The 19,354-nt window shown below is 34.4% G+C and overlaps 1 protein-coding gene across 21 annotated transcripts in view; it reads right to left on the bottom strand.

Annotated features, from left to right (window-relative positions):
- ZNG1A (Zn regulated GTPase metalloprotein activator 1A) overlaps window positions 1–19,354 on the bottom strand; it is a 46,877-nt gene that overhangs the window by 13,062 nt on the left and 14,461 nt on the right. For 3 of the 21 annotated variants that reach the window (XM_063594042.1, XM_055092220.2, XM_063594045.1), the window contains 6 exons: window positions 18,635–18,694; window positions 17,064–17,101; window positions 11,133–11,179; window positions 9,364–9,450; window positions 6,689–6,733; window positions 769–825 (listed from right to left, as the gene is read on the bottom strand). In XM_063594042.1, coding sequence (XP_063450112.1) covers window positions 769–825; window positions 6,689–6,733; window positions 9,364–9,450; window positions 11,133–11,179; window positions 17,064–17,101; window positions 18,635–18,694 — 334 coding nt within the window. Of the gene's footprint in view, window positions 1–768; window positions 826–911; window positions 2,704–5,357; window positions 5,396–5,800; window positions 5,846–5,976; window positions 6,100–6,688; window positions 6,734–9,363; window positions 9,451–11,132; window positions 11,180–17,063; window positions 17,102–18,634; window positions 18,695–19,354 lie in introns of those variants that run through there. The other 18 variants (XM_055092218.2, XM_063594044.1, XM_055092219.2 and 15 more) reach the window with 17 other exon arrangements.

The following is a 19,354-nucleotide window of genomic DNA, read 5'->3' as shown; positions in this document are numbered from 1 at the left end:
TGTGGCACATATACACCATGGAATACTATGCAGCCATAAAAAGGATGAGTTCATGTCCTTTGTAGGGACATGGATGAAATTGGAGATCATCATTCTCAGTAAACTATTGCAAGAACAAAAAACCAAACACCGCATATTCTCACTCATAGGTGGGAATTGAACAATGAGAACACATGGACACAGGAAGGGGAACATCACACTCTGGGGACTGTTGTGGGTTGGGTGGGGGGGAGGGATAGCATTGGGAGATATAACTAATGCTAGATGACGAGTTAGTGGGTGCAGCGCACCAGCATGGCACACGTATACATATGTAACTAACCTGCACATTGTGCACATGTACCCTACAACTTAAAGTATAATAATAATAAATAAAGAAATTTTTAAAAAACTCAAGAAAAAATAAAAAATAAAAAAATAAAGTGAAGAGAGTTATTTGTGTGAAAACGCTAAGCTAAAATTTTCTATGTATTTCATGCATTTTCTCATAGAAAGAGTATTAGACATAGTGTTTGGTGTAGAAGTGTTAACGATTAGCCTCTAAAGTTAACTATCATTTACACTATAATTTCTACAGGAAAATGCAATATGATTTCCAAACAACCAATTAGTAAAACTTCCAAGAATATACCTCATTAAGAATGGTCTTGTATGCCAAAGGAATGGCAGGAAGCTTAAATCATGGATGCAATTGTGCGAATCATTCCTGTTAACTATGGGGAAAAAAGGTACATAACAATAAAAGTAACCAAATTATACAAAACATACCTTATTCCAGAGAGACTATCAAAGGCATGAAGATCTAATACATTAGAGAGATCAACTCTAAAAGGAAGAAAACTAACGTGAGCAGTTGGAAATTCTGTGAAATACATCCAATTAATCAAGAAAAAAAAACTCTGACTCTTAAAAAATTTTACACATAAAATTCATAGAAGTGGGCAAATGGTGTAACATTTGAATCACAGTTGAATCAAGATTGAAAATTATTTGGTTATTACTTCAATGAATTAGGTTTTTTTTAAACTTTCAATTATCTTTTCAATCCTGAAATTTATGAGCTTTTCAAATACATTTTTATAGCTAAAAAATCAGCTAAAGAACAGAAACTTTTCCAAGCAGCTTATTACTCAAAAGATGAAACAAAAGAAATGACAAATAGAATTAACAAATAGGTACATTCCAGATACCTCTGCAATTTTTGTATTTCTTTTATACCCCCTCCCTTGATATAACATGTAATATAAAAATGAGGAGTCAAATAACCAATGTACAAAATATTAAGTTACTCTAGGACCCTGATCTTCACGTGATTTGATTTCATTCATTCAGAATGGGGCTGCATGTAGAAAGAAAATTCCCACCATCCGAATAGACATTATTTCTCTTAGAATTATTTAATGATAATTAAACTCATTTAATTGAATCAAATGATTCAAATCAGGTGAGAATAAATAACATATCACAATTAGCATTAGGTTTGGTTTAAATATAAAAAAGCAAATTTATAAAGACTGGTGATTGAGTTATAATTTTAACATAAGCCCAGAAAACCACAGAGGACAGGCCGGGCGCGGTGGCTCATGCCTGCAATCCCAGTACTTTGGGAGGCCGAGGCGGGCAGATCACAAGGTCAAGATCAAGACCATCCTGGCCATGGACAACGTGGTGAAACCCTGTCTCTACCAAAAATACAAAAATTAGCTGGGTGTGGTGGCACGCACCTGTAGTCCCAGCTACTCGGGAGGCTGCGGCAGGAGAATCATTTGAACCCAGGAAGTGGAGGTTGCAGTGAGCCGAGATTGCACCACTGCACTCCAGCCTGGCACAGAGTGAGACTCCGCCTCAAAAGGAAAAAAAAAAAAAGAACAGCAGAGGACAGTGATTTCTCATAATCAAAGCTAAGGTGAAGAAATATTTAAAGAAAATGACAAATGTATAGTTTCAAATTTAGATTCCAGAAGCTTGCCAAACATTTCTTAAATTTTCTTACAAGGAAAAAAAACATCATTGGTCAGATTCAAGATTTTTTTTTCTTTAATGCACAAACATATAAGAAAAAACATCTCCTTTATCTTAGGACTGACCAACTGTGCCTGCTTTCTTTATTCTCAACAGTCTATCACATACTCGCACTCGTGACAACAATACTGTGTTAGATTACGAATGCTTGTCTTGGCAAAAGAGAGACAAATTCCCATCTTATTACTCCAAAGTTCTATGTTAGTAGACTGTAACAGCAACTCAAATTCTGGGCATTTTAGATGTACAGAATTAGAAAAATGATCAAGCAAAGAAGCAAATGTTCTATGAAGAAATTTTTGAATATCAGTTTACACTAAAAGGCCAAAGTCTAATATTAAACATATTTCCTTTTTCACCCCCCACCCCTCCCCCCACTACTGAGCATATTTATATTGACAGGTCACAAACAAGGGGCATGGGGGCTCCACTTTGGGAGGCCAAGGTGGGCGGATCACTTTGAGGCCAGGAGTTTGACACCAACCTGGCCAAACCGTCTCTACTAAAAATACAAAAATTAGCTGGGTGTGGTGGTGCACACCTGTAATCCCAGCTACTTGGAGGGTGAAGCAGGAGAATCGCTTGAACCCAGGAGGCAGAGGTTTCAGTGAGCCGAGATCGCACCACCGCACTCCAACTTGGGGGACAGAGTGAGATTCTGTCTCAAACCAGAGTGAGATTCTGTCTCAAATAGATAAAAATAAATAAAAATAAAAATAAAAATAAACCAAATGAATGAAGTTTCCCTCCAAGTTTGTCATCTTCATCTTAGGAAATAGCTTAAAGTTTAATAAAGTTTACACATGCCAATTTTGTGAATATCAAATTCAACAGTTTGGAAACACAAGCTTCTAAATAAACTGTTTCACTGTGACAGTGTCCTTGAGAATACATGTCATCCTGAGGTAATTCTGCTTTATACTCAGATTCTTTCCATACTTCCAAAAAAGGATCAATATTAGACCTGTACAACAAATTACACTCTTTTACAGAAAATAATAAAATATCCAAGTCTCTCACCAAATTTTCAAAAAAGAGGAAAAGTGTAAGCTTCCAGATGAAAGTTTCTATAGCTTTCCCCAAATTTAGTACCACCATGAAAAAGAAATTCTTCACTCATTCAAGGCATACGACTAGAAAACTAATTTCCATGGCATCAAATTAATTTCCTCCTTTGGAGATAAAACCATGAGATCTTTTCCAAAGCATTAAAATCGCCAAGAAAAAAAAAAAGAAAAAAAAGACCATTACCAGCATTTTAAAACTGAGTAAGAGAATGAAGTAAACAAAAAAGGGAAAGAAAAAGCTTCAAAAGTTCGTTTTTCTCCTCATTTCTTGAACTCTCTATTCCAGAAGTACCTAATGTTTTTCTTAAAAGAGAGGCTTTCAATTTTTCCCTAGGTCTAAAGGCTGCTTTAAGTAGCCTAAGACCAAAGACAGGAGAGTGAAAACGAAGAGGGTTTTGGCTCTCCAAGGTGGGGGTGGAATTGCAGCTACTGCTTAGGGATATTTTCCAGTGGTCATCTCTTCAAACTCCAGTGAGTCTCACAAACAGGGTGCACCAGCCAATCCAAGTATCCAGTATCTACAATGCAAACTGTAGATACTATCCAAATTGACAGTAGATAGCTCAGTAAATAGCTGAGCAAACTGCAATGATAGCTCAGTCTTGAACTCTGGAAATAAATTTCCAAAAGCCTTCCCCAGTGGCACTTCAAACTCAAAAACGTTTACAAAACTAATCACATTTTCCAAACCTGCTTCCACCACTACCCGACCTGTTGCTCCTCCTTCCTGTATTTCCTATACCTCGGAGATTAGCCTCACATTGAATCTACCTCCCAAGAGTCATGTTGCTTTTAAAATCCTTCACTAACTCCTTGCTCCCTACAGAAGAAAATCCAAACTATGTATCATGGCATTCAAGACCCTTTGTGGTAAGTTCTCTATCTCTTCAGTCATACCACTTTTTCTGTGCTACATAATACCAAGTTTTCTAGCCATTCTAAAATATTCAAAGGTCCCTGGAATACAAAATCTTCCTTATACCTGGAAAGTTATCCCTACCCTACTCCATCTGTAAAAGCCTTATTCATTCTTTAAGACTCAGGTCAATGACTGCCTTCTCGGTCAATATTTTCCTGACTCTTTTTCAAGAAAAGTTGAGCAATCATTCCCTCTATTTTCCTATTATTATAGAACTCTGTGCTTTTAAAATTCTTGTATTAATATTAATATCTATTATGTTGCCTTTTTGTTTGTTTGCTTCTGTTTCCCCCCAATGACTGATCTCCTTAAAGGCAGAGTTTTTGCCTTATCCATTGCTTATATAGTCCTTAAAATGCTATGAAATGCATAGCAGGCAGTTTGTCAAATTAATTTAACTTATTATTGACCAGCTGTGTTTTGGTTTTCCTCTGTTCAGTCCACTTACATTTCTAAAAATTAAGAAAAAGTCTAGAGAAGATTAAAATGACACATCTTCTAACCTTTTACTCCTACTTCTGAAATCTATGTGGTTCACTAGTACTTCCATTTGCTACTAAATCAACTTAAGTCTTACCACTAAGACGATGCTACACACTATTCCTTTTCCTTACTCTTAACTACTCAAGGTGAGCCTTTTTCTACACATGCTTATAGCAGTTTATTGTCAGTACTTGTCAGCTACAAAATGGTAAAAAATTTTTAAAAAACAAAAAATAAAACAAAACTTCTATAAGAGTGACTTTGACTATTTTGTTAACCAAATCTCTGGGTTTTTTGTTTGTTTGTTTTTTTTTTTTTTTTTTGAGACAGAGTCTCGCTCTGTCACCCAGGCTGGAGTGCCGTGGTGCGATCTCAGCTCACTGCAAGCTCCGCCTCCCGGGTTCACGCCATTCTCCTGCCTCAGCCTCCTGAGTAGCTGGGACTACAGGCGCCCACCACCAGGCTCAGCTAATTTTTTGTATTTTTAGTAGAGATGGGGTTTTACAGTGTTAGCCAGGATGGTCTCCATCTCCTGACCTCGTGATCCGCCCACCTTGGCCTCCCAAAGTGCTGGGATTACAGGCGTGAGCCACCGCGCCCAGCCCAAATCTCCAGTTTCTAAACTGGTAAGCTCAAGTTGCTATGCCTCAAGGAATTTGAGAGAATATTTAATGTAAGATTCAGGACCCAATAGTAAGAATTCTACTCAGGACATCTGATCTTCATTGAAAAGGATTCTAATCCAACTTCAGTCCTCATAGCAAGGAAGTACTCTTTCAGAAAGTCCCTAGATTCTCAGATGCATTGGCAAGCACCATACACTGAAGAACTCACAGAAGATTTTAGTCACTTGCTCACTCATCCACTTGAAGTAAGAAAAATCAATCACTGCATGTTTATTGTTCTATAATAAAGCAAATGTTAGAAATAAAAGTTAGAAATGTCAAACACACTAAATTGTTACATAATAAACTAATCAAGACACAACTTTTATTCAGGACATGGATATTTCTGAAATGAAAACAAAAGAAGAGAATTGACTTAAAATGTTTATAAATACGAATATTATGACAGAACCAAAGCTATTTATGAGCATTATTTTTAAAAGCTTGTTTAAGTATTATGCACTTGTCTGTGTGACATTTTGTAAAGCGGAGAAAAATTAAGGAGAAAGGAATTGTAGAACACTAACAGGAAGAGGACAGATACTGAGGAATGGCTCATGGTATAAGTGAGATTATCAGAGACTTTCTACAATGGAATTTGAAATGCAGGGAGCACATTTGGTGTATGGTTGCAGAGGACTTACACTAAGGGCATTCTTCTGCTACCTCTGCCAGCAGATGAGTGGCTCCTGAGAATGCATACCAAATTAATTCCCCAGCTGTTCACATGCATATAAGCAGCTGCTGCTGTTACTGCCTAATACTTTTATGGCAGTCTGTCAGCACCTCTAATCTCTGCCATAGCAGACAAGCCACTCACCTAAGGCCTCTGCTGTACTTCCAAAGAAAGAATTTCTCAAGTAGAGACTGAGTGGAACTAGACTGCCAGCTGTGAGCCTCAGAGCTCCTGGCTGCCTGTTGCTGAGTCTATCAGCTGCTGAGCCTTTCTCACCAAAAAAAAAGAGCTTAATAAAATAACCCTGCACAGAAATTTTCTGAAATTAAGATAACATTCAATGGAAAACAGAATTTAATCTACAGAAATACACTTCACAGATGTTTTAGGAACAGAACCTAGAGAAAATGAAAGTCAAAATTTAATAAAAGAATTTGTCAGGAACTTCAAGGTAAAGACTCCATGTATTTTTTGGCAACTATAAAACACTAAGAAGGCTTTTTAAATATTAAAAAGCCATTTAAACACTTCAAATTAAGATTCCTCAATATACTTCAGATTTCTGTACTGAGTTACCCTCTCGAGTGTTTGTAAGTCTTTTCTTCCTCATTAAGCAAACACTTACACAGTGTTATCATGGCTTTGTAATCTTAGTTTTGAAGACAGGCAAATGTACTAGCCAAATATGCCAAACTAACTTATTAAGAGCATTCCAAACAACATTTTGGATCCAATTCTTTTTAAATGCACTTAGATCTTTCTTATATCAGAATCAAGCATATTTGTCAATTACTTAATGTTTATTATTAATAACTAAAATGATTTGTTATTAATAGGAATAGCTTTTTTAAAGTACCTTGATCTTTGTGTTTCTAAGATTTGTCCTAGTCCATTTATGGATCTGAAATAAATAATAAATGAGGAAGACAAAGTTTAAAAGTAAAAATTAACTTTTTAAAAAAGTATACAAAGTATATTGTTTCTAAAACAGGAAATAAGCATACCCAAATACATCTGGAACCAGAAAATAATTAAAAACAGAAAAACAAAACTTGCTTTAAAAAATAATTATGATTTTCCTTCAAACAATAAATCACATATATTCCACTCATACATCAATAAAGCATATATGCAAAAATTCGCACAACTGTCCGATTAAGGGCTACTTTGTGGTTAATAAAAAGACGCTTCACTTTAGAAAAAATCATTCATAAATAGTCAGTTATCCTAGTGTTCTTAAAAATGAGTAGATACTCAAAATTTTTACGGTGGTCACTTTTTTCCTCAGGCATACATGGTAGAAATGGCTATATACACACTAAAAATAAAAACCTAGTTGTAAGTTGCTTTGCCCCCAGCCTGTCCATAGTATTCACAGTAATTCTAAGTCACACATCCCAGGTTCCTTTATAGAATAACCTCGTCAGTTCCCTAATTAGGCTCTCTACCCGTTATGCCTGTTCTCCCTCTTTTGATACTATAGAATATGGCTTTGTATGGCACCAAAAAGTACCTGTTAAATTCTTTTCAACACACTGTACACCTCATCTATTTATCTTTTCCATTGCCTATCATCAGTCATCAATTCTCTATCATGAATTCAATTGTCTTTAGGGTTACTTACCCAAGATTCTTGCTACTTGTTCAAGTTTGTTCTCATGGGTAAGGCTTCCCACATATAATGATTCTGAGGCAAGTCTCTCCACTATTTTACAAAATTCTTAAATCTTCTTTTTTGAATACACTCTAGTCTGATGGCTAATTCCTCTCAAACATGTTTACCTTTTTTCACCTCCCCAAATATCATTCTGAGTCAGTCACAAGTCTGATATAAAGGGAGGGTAAAAGCCAAAAGGGTGTGTAATTTATCAAATTGCTTCTTCCAAATTCATTTCTAGTACTGTTAACAAGCTGGCTAATAATCAATATTGTCAGTGTCAGAGATTTAGCTTAGGTCTCTATAAGGATATAAAAGTCAAGTAATAATTATCATTCCTTTTATGCCAAAAACGTTTGCTAAATAGATTGTGTTCTTCTTAGCAATCACAATGGTGCACAAGATTTATGAAGAGAAACAAGATTAGAAGACCAGTGTCAAAAAATGTAAAAGCAATCTTCATTCATCACTTTCTCCTTTTCAAAATCAGCCATCTTTTTCTTTCTTCCCTTTTTTACTATACCTTGAACTTACTATGTAAGCTAAGAAAAAAAATTACATAATATAGCTAACAGAGCACTTACTATGTGTCAGCACTGTGCAAAGTTTACCAACATTGTCTCATGTAATACTCAAAGCAAACTTATGATAGGCATTATGCCTTTTACAGAGGAGGCTTTAAAAGGGTAAATAAGCTCCCTAAGAAGACAATGAGAAACAGACCAAGGATTAGAACCCAAGCAGATTCCAAGGTCTGTGATCTTTAACACTACGCAACAAGACCTACCCTCCACGTGGAGACATTATATTTTTTTATAGTAAAGTTTAAGGACATTACTATTAAAATAAGATGAAATATGTGGAAAAAATATGAATTTCTTTCTTCCACAATCATTAATCATGGCAAATAATCTCCTAATGAGCCTTACCTTTATTGATTCAATTTATAATATATACTATATGAACTGAGATGACAGATTCAAAATCTAATGTCAGTAGAACTTATAAATACTAAGAATAGTAATTTTGAGCCATCACGCTCAAAGCATTGTACACATTAAACATAACGAATAATAATAGCTACCGAATGTCTCTCTGTATAGGGCTTTTATTAGTTCAGGTCTTACAAAATAATTCAAAACAAAGCCCCTGAACTATAACCTCATTTGAAAAGTCCATCTTTGTTTTCAAAAGGAATGGGAGTCTCCAGAACAGTCAGCAAAATGACTGTTAGCACGTATTTGAGCATCATTCATATTGTCCTGATTGTCCTATGCTGATCAGCCTTGGCTATGGACAAAGAAGATATTAAAGCAAGCTGGACGACAAGGCATGGTTGACAGTTAAGGAAGATGAAGTCAACAAGAGTTCAGAGAAAACTGAGACCACTTGAGTCAGGGAAGACTTCACATAGGAAGTGGGGAGAGACAGAATAGGCTCTATAGAATAAATTTAAAAAAAAAAAAACAGAACAAGAAAGAACTCAGGGATTGGCAGAGTGAGAATACATTATGAGTAAAGACAGGAACTGACAGGATGCATCCATGGGAAAGTGAATTAACCATCCTGGGTAAAGTTAGGGAAGATTGACATTAGGAAAGAGTCAAAGAGAAGACAGGAAAAGAAAGATGGAGTGAGAAGACCCTGAATATCAGTCTATTAACTGTGAACTATATTCTGCAAGCACTGGGGACTAATTTTATGTATTACCATTTATATAACAATTAGCCGTCAACAATATATGTGATTCCCTAACGTTCTTGAAGCAGGTCAACCTTATACCTTAAGTTTCTACAGGGCAACAATCAGAGTAAAAAATATTCTGTGTATACAATATGGATCTGTAGGCACTTAACACACTTATCATTTTGTACCTAATTGTCGTTCTTAATTTCTTTACATCTTCTTCTGGCACCAAGTCTGTTTTATTAATGAGAATGATATCTGCCAAAGCAACTTGCCTAAAATAGCAAACAAAAAGAAATGTTAAGAAATTTTAAATAATATACACGCATGCAGATTAATACATCAAAAGAGAAATGTTAACAAATTAAAAATAAATAAAAACACCTCACGTAGATCAATATATCAGTTAAGAATTATATAGTGCTCTATAGGAGTGATTCAGTTTACTCCTAATCCGCTAATTTTTCAATGTGAATGAATTGTATTCATTACTATGCAAGTTCAGATTTCACATTACCCATTCGCAAAGTATTTACTAAGTTCTGTTACTTGCTACTCTTGTGCTACAAAGATAAGTCTCAAAAAGTTTACAATCAAAAGGATGATTTTAAACTCATAATTTTCTTTGTGAAGAAAAGCATAAAATTCAGATATCCAATATGGTAAAAAGAAGAAGAGTTTACCTACTAAAATACTGTAATATTTACCAAAATTTTCAAAGAAATAGAATAACTTCACTTAATACTAAAAACTGTATTAAACAGGTTTTTTAAAACTATACTTCAGAGCTGGGCATGGTAGAGCACACCTGTAGTCCTGGCTACTTAGGAGGCTGAGGAGGGAGGATCCCTTAAGCCCAGGAGTTCAAGTCCAACCTGGGCAACATAGCAAGACTCCATTTCTTAAAAAAAATAAGCTATACTTCAGAAGATATATCAGGATATTGCCCATATGTCTTCTTTATCACTATAAATATACTGTATATTATCTCTGTAAAGAATCCAGTTGACTGAATGCTAGATAACAAAGTAGATGATAATAATCAGAAGCTCTATTTTCTATTAACAGGATAGTAAAACTGGAAATTCTTTCAATTTTCCTCAATTATTCAGGGTCTTATGCTTTATCTCAAAGAATACAACTAAATTCTCAAAACTAAATTAACTTTAGTTCACTGAAAGAGCAGGTTTCAACAGTATGTACATCACAAATCCAATTTGGCTATTTTCTATTTGGCTTATTTATATTTTCTATAATAACCATATTTTCATAAGGAAAAATGTTATAAAAATACTTAAGTTCAGCCAGGCGCAGTGGATTCATGCCTGTAATCCCAGCACTTTGGGAGGCCGAGGCGGGTGGATCACCTGAGGTCAGGAGCTCGAGACCAGCCTGGCCAACATGGTGAAACCCCATCTCTACTAAAAAAAAATAAAATAAAATAAAATAAATTTTAAAAAAATGCAAAAATTAGCTGGGCATGGTGGCGGGTGCCTGTAATCCCAGCTACTTGGGAGGCTGAGGCAGGAGAATCGCTTGAACCTGGGAGGCAGAGGTTGCAGTGAGCCTGCACTTCAGCCTGGGTGACAGAGTGAGATTCTGTCTCAAAAAATAATTATTATTATTATTATACATATATATATATATAAAATCTTCAATCCCAAAGAAATTGTATGACAAGAAAATATTTTTAAATGTTAATATTTCCCGAGTTCCTCAAAATTACAGAACTCCTGTGTTCAGCATTCACTTTATGCTACGACAAAAATGACTTTAAGTAAAAGTTCAGTTATGAGATCATTATAAATAGATAGCAATAATTCAACTAAGGGAAAAAAAGAAAATAAATTTTCCTTGACTATGTTTTAAATTTTCTTAGTTTGTTTTTGGTTTTCATCTTAGTGATTTTTCTCTTTACAATTAGCCAGCAATCAATATATACTTTAAATATGAATACCTAGTAGCTTCATTGATAAGGCCATCAGGTTTCTCTTCTGTTAAATGCTAAACAAAAAAAAGTTTGAATAAAGTTACTATAATACAATAAAAAATCTAATGTCAACACAAAGGATTTTACTTTAGAGACATTTTCTTGCATCTAATAAAAACTTCAACATGTTCTGTTACTGAATACACAAATCCAAAACTAACTTTTCTAGCTGAAAGCATTTTTCTTCCCCATTTGCAATTTTTTTCTACAAGTGAACCTGTGGGGTTTTATACGGGGAGGAAGAGCGCTTAGGATTTCATACTCCTGACCTTTTCTTTTACTTAAAAGGAAAACCCCTTTGATTCACATAATGTCATAAAAACATAGAAGATTACAGTTCAGATTTTAGGTATTTTCCTTCTTACAAAACTGTTCTGGTTCTAAATATTCATTATTACTTATTTTTAAAAAAGGATAACCACTGAAATATACTTTCTTAGAATCTAATATACTTCCCTTCACACCAAACCCCCATATTAGAATCTAAAATACTTCCCTACACCCCAGCCCACAATCATGCACCACGTGAACTCAGTACTAGGCCTTTCAAACACCCTAGAAACAAATAAGTGGTGGGAAGGCTGATTCAGCCCTGATTCTAGCCTAAAAGCAGTTTATCATTTAGAAACCTATACTTGCTAATCTGGCCTCTCAGTGCAACTGTTTATTTTACTGACCTCTCCAGAGTCAGGCTAACTCCAAAAAATATTTTGACACTGACTTAGAGCCCAAGTGGTAGTTTTCATCTCTCTGGAGGCAAGTTTTGTTGTCTGTTTTTTTTTTCCCCCCCTCATAATCCTGTTTACATCCCTAACATCATCAACATCACAAGCTTCTTCTCTGGGAAATTACACTTTTACCCTCATTACCTCAAACCTCAATAGAGGTTCCCTGTCACAATAAAAAGCTGGCTACTGAGGTTTAGAGGCAACTAGATTATAGTAATACTCTATATTTGAAGCCAACTTTACAAATGAATTAAATCCTTGAATCTAACTTTATAAATTATATACATTTTTCTCATTTAGCTTTCATAATAATTATGGGAGATGGCTATTTTCATTTATAAAGGAAGAAACTAAATCTAACACCCTCATCATCACAGGATACTATATTTTATATACAATCACAGGGACTTTTTTTTTAATTGAACACACACCCATCAAGTAAAATGAACATAATTTTAAAGTCTTTGTGAAATCTTTTATGCCACATAAAATCAGTCTGTGTACAATGCTACACAAATGTCAATAACCATATATCAGAGCCAAACCAGTTTCATAATTCACGGGGAGATGATCATTAGGGGTATCTGAATAGTTTGGAACCTCAGAGCAAGCAGGTAATAATTTTATTTAACAAGCTTGATTAGGTCTATAGAAGAAACATTTTTTCCTTCTAAAAGTTCAGCAAATTCTATTTTGAGGAAAACAAAACTGAAATAAAATCATGGCAATGATACTTCTACTTCAGGCAAAATCTTGTTCAATTCAACTGCAGATCCACTCTGCAATTATTGAAGTCACAGAACTTGACAAGTATTGTATCAAAAATCATTCCATGCCAAAAGATCAAGTTTAATATTTTTTTCATAATTCATCTTGGCCTGAGGCTACAACAAGTCCTATTGTTATATACTCTGCCTCTAGAGAATGAGGCTGCTAACAGACCTTGGAATGGTGCCTGGCACAAAGGCTCAAGACATATTTGTTGAATGAATTGTAATTAACACCTCCTGTTGTGGGGATACATAAAAGATGTTACATGAAAAATGCCATCTAACATGCAGCAACAAATCTCTTCCCATTAAGCAGTAAATCTACTTAACAATGATATATTTTTGGCAAGGCATCTGCCTCTGAATGATCCTATAGTACTGAAAATTCTTTTTAAACTGAAATATTTTTCAAGATATTATATTATTGACCTTATGAAAGCTTTTTTAACATATGAAATTGGGGTTATTTGGCTATGAGTTTGTGAGGCATAAAAATGATATGACAGAAGAATTACAGATTTGTTTTTGCATTTCCATGCCTAAATGTAACTAATACAATGTTAGTTTCACAAGGTAATGTGCAATGTTTTAAATGCATTTACCTCTCCAAAATATTAGAATTCTTCACTCAAAGCTAACAGTGGTAGACTAACGTTTTACTACTTCCAGGCAGTCAGAAAGTATCAAATATAAAAATAAATGAAAATCACCCCAAATGAGAGCCTGCCAATATTTACAGCTGTATTAAAATTATATGTAATCATATATAATTATAGCAGAAGAGATAAATGTCCTCTTCTATGCCCATAGGAAAGCTATACAAACATTTTAAAAAATAAGTGCATATTAACATTTATTTTCTTTAGACATCAGCCCTGCATTTCCCTCATGTGACTTCCTACCTTCCCAAGTCAAACTCTGCAAAAAGTATAAAATCAATGTCTTCTATTCAAAAGAACATTCTCCAATAATACATTATATACCATTTGGTCATTAAGTCAGATGACTTTCATTTATAAAATAAAACAAAATGGAAATTTTGGCATTCTATTCCACCTGTATAAGTGAAGAAAAAATTTTTGCAAAATATTTTTTAAATATTTTATACTACATAGATGTCCAAAGTATTCCTTATCTCTGCTTAACAACTATGGCTTTTGCTTATATATCAAAAAAGACAAAAATAATTTTGATACTAATTAATCCAACATATTCAAAAGGCTAAGGATCAAAACCCCAATTTAACTTACCACAAGAAACAAAGGAAATTAAAGGGGAGTGGTGTGAGATGTTGGTCAAAGAATACAAAGTTTGTTATACAAGATGCATAAGTCATGGAGAGCTAATTACAGCATGATGACTGTAGTTAATTCTATTGTATACTTGAATCTGCTAAAACATAGATCTTAATTGTTCTTACCACCCCCTCTCAAAAAAATAGCAATGTGAGGTGATGGATAGGTTAACTAGCTCGATTGTTTTATATTTCACACATTGTATACCTTAAATATATATAATTCTTACTTGTCAATTATACCTCAATAAAGCTGGGGGGGTTAGGGAGAGAAACAAAGGAACTCTCTGAAATAACACCACTGTAGACCTAAATTCATGAAGGGCTATAGGGTGTCCTTTTCTGCAGAAAGAAAGAAAGAAGCAGGACCGAAAAAAGAGAAAGAAAGAAAAGAAAAAACTATCTTAAAACCCACTGGCTATGAAAGAACACTGCTGTTGACCAGAGTGGAAATAAATCTAGTGTCAAAGACGTCTGGTGTCATTTTTAAAAAGCAGCAGCAGGAACTATTTCTTTCAAATGGATTGGTTACAGATGTAACACTATTTTAGTTTTTAAAAAATTATTGCATAATGTCAGTCTATTTATTGTTCTGATCTTTTCCAAGCTAACTGTTTTCTGACTGAATTGTTTCAACAGATTGTGCAATATAACAGAGGAACCAAGAAGAAACCTCTCACTTGACCTTCTCTGGGTAACTTCATTCATTGCTTCTATTGCATTAAATGCTGTCACATTTGTGGAACTGAAAAGAACAATGTCAGTAGCCTGGGTGTCAAGTCCTGAGAATAGAGAGCTGTCATTTTAAGTTGTCCAATTCTTTGCCTATGATTAAAAAATGAATATTTCAGATCAATGGGTGACAATCCTATTAGCATGATACCCCATGATATCAATTACCACTTCAGTTTCAATTTGGCTGGCTGGCCACAGGGTACCATTTCTCAAATTTACTTGTGATGGGCTGGCTCTGTGAAGCATGACATTCTTAAATTGCTGCCCATTATCCAAGTGTCATTACTTGTACTGCCTCAGAATTCTCTGAATCACAAGCAGCTACTGAGGTCAAGCTTTGCAACCAGAGGAATTGGACAAGTTGGAAAATTCTTTATATCAAGGCAAAGTTATTTATCTGGCATCCGACTTAGAAAATCTAAAGTTTCCATTATCCTGACAGTGTGTCAGTTTTGTGTAGGTATACTGATTTAATAATTTAAGAGGTTTTATCAAGGTAGCAGGAGGTTAAACGTTTACTGTGTTTGCATTATTCAGAATGTTGCTTTGTTTTTTTGGCCTCTATCATGCTGATAATAGATTCTATTTAACTCTTCTCCATACCCAACTATACATATAAAATTATTCCTATAATCATAAAATACATAAACAGTTTGACTTTTGGCATGGCATTTTCAGTCTATCAAAATAAAAAAAAATGTCTTAGCAGTTATCTGTCACATAGGTATATCAAATTTTGTAATAAATTTATGGAAGAGGTAGATTCAAACATGCCTATAATAAACATTCAAAATGAATAATTTGGGGCTTTTTTGCTACCTCCATAAGCATTTTGCAAGAAATATGATTTCCAACAGTCATTGGAATTTTTCTGCGTGAAACTGTAATACTGTATTTGGGATCATTCTTTGATTCTTAAATTATATTCATAAATTCATAAATTGAGATTTTAAACTCTAAAAAAGGAGTTTTCTTCCAAACTTTTCAAATTAGGGCACTCTATCAACGAGGGAGAGAAGACCCAGTGAAGAGGTATTGGTAGCTATTTGACAAACCTGACATATCCCCTTAGAGCATAATTTCAGCAAAGATTTGGGGAAAAAAAAGCAAACTTAAACATTAACAAGTTCAGGCCGGGCGTGGTGGCTCATGCCTGTAATCCCAGCACTTTGGGAGGCCGAGGCAGGTGGATCACTTGAGGTCAGGAGTTCATGACCAGGCTGGTCAACATGGTAAAATCCGGTCTCTACTAAAAATACAAAATTAGCTGGGCATGGTGGTGTGCACCTGTAATCCCAGATACTCAGGAGGCTGAGACAAGGGAATCGCTTGAACCTGGGAGGTGGAGGTTGCAGTGAGCCAAGATGGTGCCACTGCACTCCAGCCTGGGCAACAGAGTGAGACTCTGTCTCAAAAAAAAAAAAAAATTAACACGTTCAGATATGAGGTTGGATACAAAACAGACACTAATTTTTAAACACTGAATTTAAACTTCTAAGAACTTACTGCTTTGGGCCCTATCCATATGCTCAGATTGGGAACGGGTCAGTGGGTGGGATGATTTCATTCTCTTCTGCCTTTAGTGGTATTTCACTTGGGAAGTTGAGAAACATCATTTTACTGTATGTAACAACATACTTTTAAAGATCTTACTAAATGCATTTTATAAATTAAACCTCATTTAAATGCATTCTAGGACCTTAGAAGTTAACAAAAACATTCATAGCAGGATGTCTTTTACACTTGATCTCAGCCAAAAGACCAAGAAGTGATGCAAGATGCCTTTTAATGGAGAGAGTCTTCTTACTAATCCTATGTGTATATCCTGATTTTCTTCGATATGTACTTTTTAAATTTTAAGTTCCAGGGTACATGCTCGGGATGTGCAGGTTTGTTACATAGGTAAACAGGTGCCATGGTGGTTTCCTGCACCTATTAACCCATCACCTAGGTCTTCAATATTTTTTAAAAACTCATTTCCAGTGTGTGTTTAATAGTAATTTAACAAGAAAAATAAGATCTCAGATGCTTTATCAAGCTCAGCTTCTTCTATGGAACAGAAAAACTTACCAATATTGGGGTTGAATCCTTGTGAAGAGTTATACATACCAAACTCTATCCTAACCCCATATGCTTATTACAAATTATAATTCCAAATTTTATCACCAACTCAAACTCAGAGTAATAGAAAAGAAATATTTAACACAAACTAATAATTAAAACACAAATTTCACCTATTGTTCAGGATATCTTTTTGAGAAAGGTTTTTGTTAAAGAAAATTTCAGATACAAACATAAAGAAAATTAAACAATCAATCCCCATATTCCCAGCTCTCAATAATGAGCCACTCATAGCAATCTTTCAACTTACTTTTAATCCATATTTTGAATCCACAATAGTTATGATACCTACAAAGGAAAAAACATTTTAATCACTTTTTAAAAAGAATGTTTATTAATATTTATGCAACCATACTTCAGAATGAAAATTAAAACTAACCTATTTCAGTTCACAAATACTACTCAATAAAACAATGTACTGTTTTTTTCTCTTGCCAGTGCTGCCATTTAATTAAATTCCAGTAATAAGTCAATGTGTTTCATGAGTGGCTAGCACTACTTTAAGGCACTAGAGAAGATATAAAACAAATAAAAATGTTAAATTAAATAAATAAGAAAATAAGATTTCCTTGGCACTGAAAAAGCTTACAATCCAAAATATAAGTCAAATTTCATAACATAGTCAAATGTGATAAGTACATAAGACAGGTTATTTCTAGTTTATTTTCACATAATCAAAATCAAGACTTTTCTTAAGATTTAAATTATTGCCTAAAGAATGAGACATCTTAAGGTATCATTCCTAACATCTCTCACCAAATCCAAATCCAACTCATAAATGTTTTACATAACATATGCCTAAGTTTCCAAACTACCAATTCATTTTGCAATCTCTGAATATATGCTGATAACAAAAGAATGAGTTTAATTATGCCTAAGGAATTCAACCAGTTACCTGCCACATATATTAGAGCTCAATGATGGGGCCCAGCTTAATAATTCTTAAATTTCTTAATGATTATTACTTTTGAAAAAGTAAAAAATTTCGACTGGTTTTTAAAAAGGTGAAAAAGGGAAAGAGAAAGGGAGAAAACATAGTCGCTTAACTAAGAAAGTTTCTAATATATTTTCAATGAAGGCATGTCATTGCCCAAAAGTGTTCAGGTAAATAAAGTAAGGGAGGAGTGTTTAATTCTTATCTTCAAGAGAAAATAAAAGCAAAAATATGATCCTCATATTGCCTGGCGGATTAAAATAAAAGGCTCTAACATTATATTAAGGGCATAAATCAAACAACAGAGGATACAGAAAACCTACAAAGCATTTTTTTTTTTTTTTAAAGAAAACCTTAGTGGAAGCACTAAATTCGAAGTTGAGTGACATCGAGTTCCACCACTGTCTGGGGTTTTTTAATCTATATGAACAAAGATTTCATCATTAAACTAAAGTGTGAAAAGAACAACAATGCAAGGAATTAAAGTTATAATATGAATGAACAACAATAAGCTTAACCATAAAGATTTTACTTAAAAACAAAAGAGGCAGGGTGTGGTGGCTCATGCCTGTAATCCCAGCACTTTGGGAGGCCGAGGCTGGCGGATCACCTGAAGTCAGGGGTTCAAGACCAGTCAGGCCAACATGGCGAAACCCCGTCTCTACTAAAAATCCAAAAATTAGCCAGGTACGATGGTGCACGCCTGTAGTCCCAGCTACTCGGGAGGCTGAGGCAGGAGAATCACTTGAACCCAGGAGGTAAAAGTTGCAGTGAGCCGAGATCATGCCACTGCACTCCATGCACTCCAGTCTGGGCAACAAAGTGAGACTCTGTCTCAGAAAAAAAAAAAAACAAGAAAGATAAAAGAAAACTGTTTTTTAACTTACCATCAAGGTAAATATCACTCCCTAATTCAGCATCAACCCAAAACACAGAAGCCACTGCACCTGAAAATATATAATATTCATCAAATAAAAATATTTCTTCACACTGAGAAACATGATTCTATCCATGTTTTAATTTGCCCTGATAAAACTAACAGGTAAACACATATATCTTCTTATGGAAATTATAGTGATAGAACCTTTAACTATTTATAGCAAAAGGGAATTATAGTGACAGAACCTTTTACTATTTATACCCATTCCATTTCCATCTCTCGTTATTTCCTTTAAAAAAGACCAATTCTAACCACATATAAACAAAACATCATTCTTCTACCAATGCCATAATAATTTAATTAACAGATATTATCAAACAATTTGAGCAGTATGGCTTTGTGCACATCAGACTTATTTTTATTTTCTCACCTCTTTAATATGATAATCATTCAATCATAAATAGTGAATTATCACTCTAAAGGAAAAGGAAAACAAAACATAGATAATTCCAAAATCACTTGCCCCAAAAAAATTTACTTGCAATCTGTGTAGAACTAGAAGTAAAATTATATACTCTATGGCATTACTAATTATTTCTCACACTATTTATTTAGTACTGTATAAAACCTGGGTCTTAGGAAAAATTTTTCCTAAATAATAAATTAAAACTTGCTTTTGACAGAAATTGGTTCAGTACCAAACCACATACCCTGATTAGTATGCCAC

Source organism: Pan paniscus, chromosome 11 (genome assembly GCF_029289425.2).
Source record: "Pan paniscus chromosome 11, NHGRI_mPanPan1-v2.0_pri, whole genome shotgun sequence".
NCBI lineage: Eukaryota > Metazoa > Chordata > Mammalia > Primates > Hominidae > Pan > Pan paniscus.
This window is presented reverse-complemented; position numbering and strand designations above follow the sequence as displayed.